This window comes from Conger conger, chromosome 13, assembly GCF_963514075.1.
Source record: "Conger conger chromosome 13, fConCon1.1, whole genome shotgun sequence".
NCBI lineage: Eukaryota > Metazoa > Chordata > Actinopteri > Anguilliformes > Congridae > Conger > Conger conger.
Genome location: NC_083772.1, coordinates 10,086,421 through 10,094,801, shown reverse-complemented (window position 1 = coordinate 10,094,801; position 8,381 = coordinate 10,086,421). Strand labels below are relative to the sequence as shown.

Genomic DNA, 8,381 nt, shown 5'->3' with positions numbered 1-8,381 from the left:
TATTGTCTTTTTGTCAATTATTATCATTATTACTATTGTTCTTATAGATGTTGGGAGGAATTAAAGTATATTCAATTTTTACATGTACAGCAGCAGAAAAACAATATGTTTGACACAGAAGAGAAATCCCCATTCACACTGTTAAAATATTCACAGGTGTTTTACTTCAAGTGCTTTGTTAACACTCATCATACAATCAAGGTGAAATTAGGAAATAACTAAAGAAGAATAAAAAGCAGTGTACATAGAAAAATACACTTTCCCCATATTGCATGAAGCCAACAGGCTCTACTCTCAAACATATAAAAAATGTAAACATCCTGTAAATGTGAAAACAACACATTTACAGGATCACATTCAGTTTGACACAATTATAGCCTCTAATCATGACATATTAGAAAGTGGCCTATACATAAAATAATCCATGAATTTTTGTAAGAATTGAATATGCCAGTTCTATACCACACATGTATTTAATATATTCTGTATACTCCGTTATAGGTGATTCCTGAACGTGTTTTACAAACGTGCACATGGGCAGGTCCCGTTGAAGAGGGAGTGGCCTTCTGGGGACCGCCCGCTGACATGAAGGGGCATGTGAGGGACAGGAGTGAGCTGGGGGAGGGGACTGTGAACCCCAGTGTGTGTGCAGCCCCACAACGTTATGGGGAGCTGGGGTGGGTCATGTGACCCATCCAAGGGCTCGGACAACGCCTCTGACTGTAATTGTGCAGGGACTGTGTGGGCCTGGCGTGGTGGGGCCCAATGTGAGATCTTTTTATGAGGTTGGAAATCCCTGCTGGCACCACTGTGTGTGCAGGTGTGCCTCTGCTTTGGATCATGTCCCCTGAGGGCTTCCCTGGAGGACCAGGTTAATTATCTTTACACTACAGGCTTCTTTCTGGGGGTGGTGGACCGGTGTTCACCTGCTGTGTGCATGCTTGTTGATTCTGATGCTGGACTGTTCTCTGCATTGCAGGTCAAACCACAGAGGAACTCTGTGGGAGGCCAACTTTAGATGACGATTGTGTGTGTTTGTTTTATTGTCAGTGTCTCTTTATTCACTCAAATGCATGGTATCGTTAGATAAAAATCAAACATCTGTCAATGGGAACACTGTTAACTGGGGTGGTTTATTTATTTAAATAAAGCACATATTTAAGATAGAGTAAAAATAAAAGATGAAAAGCCTTTTTCTTTTTTGGTTATAGAAACTGTGACTATTCCAGTTGTCCATAGTGTGATTTTATTCTACTGTAGGCATCATTGGCCTATTTATTTATTTTGATGCTTAATAATGGCATTTCATCATATAACATGCCAACCTGTGTGCCAGTGCTGATGTAACCTCAATGAGACCAGGTTCACCACAATTGACAGTTCAGCAAAAACATCTGTTGGGAAATAATGTCATTGGTGCGATCATCTTGCCCTAGCTGCTTTTAAAACTGGACAGAAGGGTGATTTGGATCAATAACAGCAATTTAAATCTATTTTGAGGTTTCACCACAGCACCTCTCAGATCTTTCTGTGTGTTGGTAGATAATGAAGAGATATAGAACTCCTGAAAATCAGAGCGCTGGGTGCCATGATGAAACAAAATGTCATTTTTAGAGGACCAAAACTTTGTAAGGAAAAGCCCTAAATCACGAATGAATGTTGTATTCAGAATTCATATCTGTGTTGTCTTTGGTCAAATTCAGATATATATCATTGTGGTTTCATTGACATTTACAGAGCTGACCCTTGGGTTTTGGTGGCCCTGATCAATATGTTGTTGTGGCCCCAACATTTATGAAACTTGAATTATGTGGCCCAGTGATGATTGTGGTCCTGAACGACTGAGTTTTTAATGCTAGCAGCTGGCATTGAAAATTTGTTTCGCCACAAACAATGAACCGCATTCTACCCAATCAGGTGCCAACTATGGGGTAGACTTCGACCATTGTTCTTGTTGATCCCATCGGTCATTTATCCAATAGAACCCACGTACAGTACCGCCCATTAAATGGACATATTGGAGGATTTGTAACACGGTGCAGGGTGTGTTGATGTAGGTGGGCTGGCAAGAAGTACAAGCCAGGAGAAAAGGTGTCACCAAACAGGCCAATAGGCCATATTTTATTACAGCATGCTGGGGGTTTTTCTTTGCCTGTATGGCGACACATTGACCACTGTATGCTCAGGAGTGTGTATGTGGTGCCAGACCAGTGTGGTGTCACCTGGGAGCTGGGAAAAGACATCTTTAAACTGGTCAATTATCTCTTTCACCTCCTGGGCTGGGTGAGGGGCCAGGTTTGGCCCAATTCGTAGTTATTCCCAGGACATAATTTAATCTCTGGAGATGTAGAAGGTGCCGTTGGCGGACAAGCCCTGCAGTTACCCTCCAGAGTCCCTGTTTGCTGTAGCTCTGCTCCTGGTACTTGGTGGACTTCGCCATGGACCATGGTGAGGGAGATGGAGGTCAGAGAGTTCCAGGGCTCTCTCCCACCATCAACCCCCTGGGCCAGATTGCTGCTTCTCTACTTGGGCCTCGAGCGTGGGCAGCTGGCTGGATGGTCAGTTTGGCTGGAGCAGAGCATATCCCACGTGTTCTACACTCTTTTGACCAACTCCACCATCTCCCCCTGCAACCAGGGTGCATGTTGGCTGACCAGCTTCTTACTTTCATAAGGGAGGGCACGTAGAAAATGATCCATGGCCATCCACTACCTCTGCTCCAGTCAAGTGCTCTGGATGGAGCGACCTGTTTACGAGACAGAGAAGGGCGACCATCTGGCTGAATGCGTTGACCCCTGTTTGGAAGGCCTATGTGGCGACTTGTTGCCCTGCTGAGGTGGGAGAGAGTTCAGCCCATGCCAGGATGTCAGCCTACTCTCTGTTGTCCCACAGATTGCGCACCACCACCCTCTCAAAGGTTGAAAGGTGCACCTCGATATCATCAGAATCAGTCATCTTTACCAGGACGTCCCTTGCCTTGGGAAGAGTGTATGGCAGCAGCGGCCCCTGCCCGGTCCACCACTGAGAGCTGAACAACCTGGTCCGCCATGACCTGTGTCACTCACTGCTGGCCAAATTGGGCCTTGGCCAGCACCCTTAGCATGTCATCAATTGTTGTAACTAATTAGAGAAAACAGAAAAACAGAAAAGCAAAAATGATCCGGAATGTAAAATTGGTCCATATGAATAAATCTGAGAAGTTGGCATGAAATCCAGAAACAGATGGCCCTCTTGCCGACCCCTGATCAACACCATACAAAAAGTGTTTTGTTTTGTAAATTGTGAAGAAAAAAAAAGAAAAAAAATCATCAAGGGTTTCAGCAGGTTTGCTTCTTCAGTCCCTAATTAATTGCCAGCCTTATTAAGTATGCTTTCCTTTCCTTCCTGGTTAAGCAAACACATTTAACTTTTTCTAAATGTTTTCATGAACATTTCTAGTTTCAGAAAGCCTTCAATCTTAATTATTCCTCTGGTGGGTCTGCTCAGTAGAGACAGAAACAGGTTAATCTCTTTGGCAACATCCCAGGGATAAAAGTGACTATAAATATACATGTAAACACATTGGATTGCATACAAGGTGTGATTGTCTGCACAAGTCATTACTAACTGAGGTAAGGGTATGGCCTATTTGCAGAATTATGTTATGCCTATGGATTATTAGCAGAATTTCATATTGTGTGTATGTATGTTTGATGACTGGTAATGGTTAATTTCCTGTAAATTGTGGTTGGCTGGGGGAAAATGTTGAATGGTACTTTTGTACTTTTGACAATTCTGAGAACTGCTTGAACTTTACGCTTAGAAACCATCTGTTTAACCATTTCTAGGAGAATAATATTGTGCCGGTACAGTTGTTGTATCAACAATTAACTTCTGTTGCTGTCAGAACAATGTGTGCAGGTTGATAAATTGCACATACTGTATGCTCACAACTATCCAAGCTTTATGGTAGATTTTTACGCATTCAAGCGGATAATAATTGTTAGACAGCTCAATGTTAGCACAGTCCACAAAGGAACAGATTAACATGATTACTTTATGCAGATACATTTTATATCACTTCTACACATCACACTAATTCGATTTTGAGACTTGAAAATCTTCAATGTAAATTACACCAATTCCAATGATTCCATTATATTTACAAATGTTTAATATTATAAATGTGTTTTAAAATAGGTTTTTTAACTTTTTATTTTTTTGTCAAATATAGAGTTCTCCAGGTGGGGTCTCTCAGAGGACTGCAGTTCACCATGTCAGAGGGAAACTGGAGCGCAGTGACTGAGTTTGTCATCGTGGGGTTCCCTGGACTCAAACCGAAATACTACGGCCTGGCCTCTGCCGTCATGTTCCTGGTGTATGTCTGCACTTTGCTGGGAAATGCTATATTTCTCATGCTGTTCACAAAGGATCGCAGCCTCCACAAACCCATGTACATAATTCTTTTAAACCTGGTTGTGTTGGATGTACTCTTCAGCACTACCACTTTGCCAAAGATCATTGCCAGATACTGGTTTCAGGCAGGAACCATTTCATTCACCGCCTGCTTCGTGCAGATGTACTTTGTGCACTATTTTGGAACCGTAGTTTCAGTTATACTGTTGTTAATGGCTCTGGATCGATATGTGGCAATATGCTATCCTCTCAGATACCCCATGATCATGACAAATTCCAATGTGTGTATTCTCAGCGTCACTGCCTGGCTGATCTCACAGACTGGTCCCCTGATGATGGTGATCAGGGCGTACCCTCTGCCTTACTGTGCATCAAACAGAATAGTCCAGTGCTACTGTGATCACATTTCAATCACAGTGCTCGCGTGTACCGACAGGGCGCCTTACGGCTTCCCGGCCTTCATCCTCGCCATGTTGGCGTTGTTGGGGCCTCTGGCCTTGATCGTCTTCTCCTACGTCTCCATCATCATTGCCGTGCTTCAGATCGCCAGCACAGAGGGTCGCCTCAAAATGCTGTCCACCTGCAGTGCCCAGCTAATCATCATCACCCTCTACTACCTCCCCCGCTGTTTTGTGTACCTGGCGAGCAACGTGGGAATTAAATTCAGCAGGGATCTGCGCATTGTCATCATCATGCTGTACAGCCTGCTCCCACCCATGATAAACCCACTCATATACTGCTTGAGGACTAATGAATTTAAAGTTAGCTTCATCAAACTATTTAAAGGTGCAAATGTTGATGTTCTCAAGGGTGTGGCCTAGGGAAACAGACTATGGCGAAGAAACACACATTATTGTTCTTATTCTATACTTATTCAGGCAAGTCGAGCCGCACTGGTTTGCCAGCCTTGCTCATGCCTTGAAGTGTCCCTTGTGCAGGGAAATTTTATTTCCCATCATTGCAACTTCCTCAGTCAATCATCCTCTGAGATGAGGGAAACCAGCCACCATTTTGTTCACGCCACAGTCTACTGGCTGAGCTGCCCATTCTACACTGCTAATGCAGGCAGGCAGAAGGTGCCCCCTGGAATCGAATGATGAGGTCATTGCAGGGCCATGCACATACTTTTTGGGGGCATATGCTCAAAATAAAAAAGGGCAGCTGTGGTAAGTTTTTAAAAAGGAAATTCAAATTTCTGCTGTCGAAAGGGCACTTTTGCTGTATCAGGGCAGGAGGCATGTACTTCAGTATACAGTCAGGTCCAGAATTATTGGCAGTTTGCACCCTTGATAAATATGAACAAAAATACTGGAAACTAAAAATAATACTGTTATTGACATAAACTTTATTTTACATCATTTGTATAGTGTGCTTTAGTAATGATTCAATGCAATCAACCACAGTTTCAAATAAAAATGTATTTCCCAAAAAACAGGTTTCACAGTTATTGCATATGGAAGATTTAAAATGCAATAGCTACAGTGACATATAATGAAATGTAATGCACATTTGCGTTTGCTTTTACATAATGATGCGAATGTATCACGCCATATGTAAAAACAAAACGCATAATGCATTGCAGTTCATTGCCTGTACTGTCAAAAGCACTTTTTGTAAAATGCATTGGGCAATGTATTGAATTACAAACAATCCTCGTCATTGCATTTATTAAACACCAGTTTAGTTGCCTGTGTTTGCTTTTCAACATCAGTCCGCCGCTTTCGTGCCAATATTAAAATTAAATTCGCACCACTGCATTTCGCTCTGTGGCCACTGGATGCCGCACGGAACGTGGCAGAATCAAAAACAATCCTTCTCATTGCATTTAACCAACACCGAAGTGGCCTCTGGTTCTCTGCAGACCGGAGTACGCTGCAAGTTCACGCCTGTTCTCTGTCCTGGTTCCTTCAGAACATACCCCCCCCCCCCCCCCCCATATTTCGACGCAGACTGAAAACACACCTTTATAGATTGTCCATTAGTCCTACCCCATACTAAAGCAATTTATGGATTTGATGTATTTCACTTATATGTCGCCGTGCCGTTCTCGTATGAGCAAAACGTAGGCATCCCGGTCGGATATGTTATACCGGTGCAGTCCAGCCCACTTAAAGTGCTGGTTGTTAGATGTATATCTTGTAATGCCAATGTTGTATGCCATGTTCTATAATAAAATGTATTATCGTTGTCTCATGACTGAATCTTCATATTCGTTTTTTAATAGAAAACAATTATTGGCAGTTTGCACCCTTGATAAATATGAACAAAAATACTGGAAACTAAAAATAATACTGTTATTGACATAAACTTTATTTTACATCATTTGTATAGTGTGCTTTAGTAATGATTCAATGCAATCAACCACAGTTTCAAATAAAAATGTATTTCCCAAAAAACAGGTTTCACAGTTATTGCATATGGAAGATTTAAAATGCAATAGCTACAGTGACATATAATGAAATGTAATGCACATTTGCGTTTGCTTTTACATAATGATGCGAATGTATCACGCCATATGTAAAAACAAAACGCATAATGCATTGCAGTTCATTGCCTGTACTGTCAAAAGCACTTTTTGTAAAATGCATTGGGCAATGTATTGAATTACAAACAATCCTCGTCATTGCATTTATTAAACACCAGTTTAGTTGCCTGTGTTTGCTTTTCAACATCAGTCCGCCGCTTTCGTGCCAATATTAAAATTAAATTCGCACCACTGCATTTCGCTCTGTGGCCACTGGATGCCGCACGGAACGTGGCAGAATCAAAAACAATCCTTCTCATTGCATTTAACCAACACCGAAGTGGCCTCTGGTTCTCTGCAGACCGGAGTACGCTGCAAGTTCACGCCTGTTCTCTGTCCTGGTTCCTTCAGAACATATCCCCCCCCCCCCATATTTCGACGCAGACTGAAAACACACCTTTTTAGATTGTCCCTTAGTCCTACCCCATACTAAAGCAATTTATGGATTTGATGTATTTCACTTATATGTCGCCGTGCCGTTCTCGTATGAGCAAAACGTAGGCATCCCGGTCGGATATGTTATACCGGTGCAGTCCAGCCCACTTAAAGTGCTGGTTGTTAGATGTATATCTTGTAATGCCAATGTTGTATGCCATGTTCTATAATAAAATGTATTATCGTTGTCTCATGACTGAATCTTCATATTCGTTTTTTAATAGAAAACAATATGAATAACCATCCACTGAAACAATCACTCAATTTACGAATTATTCAGGCAAAATTATTGTCGTAACTGTCGCTGAAAAAAAGAGCATCAAATTACGATTTCACACCAGTCAGCCCAATTATATTAAGTACCCTAATTCTGTAGGCTTACACAGTATCATCTTTCAATGGTGCTTTTTATTTTCAACACCAATTCAGATGTAAGGCCCCATATGGCCAATTATGTGACGTTTTGATAACCTTTATAGCATTAATCCAGCAGCAGCTGACACATTGCAAACATTTTGTGAGGTTCAGCATTACTGTCATGGCTGTACTTTCCTTATAATGTTGATGGACTTTCCTGTTAGGTTCATTATGATTTTCTCATAATTGATGATACTCATAAATTTGTAAACCTCAATTTGATTTTAAGTAGGCCTATTCATCAAATATTATTCATTGCGCAGAAAAAGCTGCATTGTAGCCTGCACTTATTGTTCACCCCGTGTCTACTGTATGTAGCCTACTAGTAGTATGAATTTCTAAAGTAGAAGTAAAAAAAAATACTTAAAAGTATATATACGATGAGCCATCTATTCATGTAAGCACATAAGTACATACACTCAGTGAGCACTTTTATTTGGAATTTATAGTTATTTTTTAGACACTGCTGATGTAGCCTAACCACTTAAAAGTTTTACATTTTACATTTACATTTTAGTCATTTGGCAGACGCTTTTAATCCAAAGCGACTTACAAGTGCATAGGTTCTACCATAAGTCAGAGCATCACATCCAGAAACTAGCAAAATACA

General features: G+C 41.4%; 1 protein-coding gene across 1 annotated transcript; it reads left to right on the top strand.

Annotated features, from left to right (window-relative positions):
* Positions 1–4,253: 4,253 nt before the first annotated feature.
* Positions 4,254–5,216, top strand: LOC133108299 (olfactory receptor 2AT4-like). The gene has a single exon (XM_061217770.1). The coding sequence runs from the start codon at positions 4,254–4,256 to the stop codon at positions 5,214–5,216; it is 963 nt and encodes a 320-aa protein (XP_061073754.1).
* Positions 5,217–8,381: the final 3,165 nt, after the last annotated feature.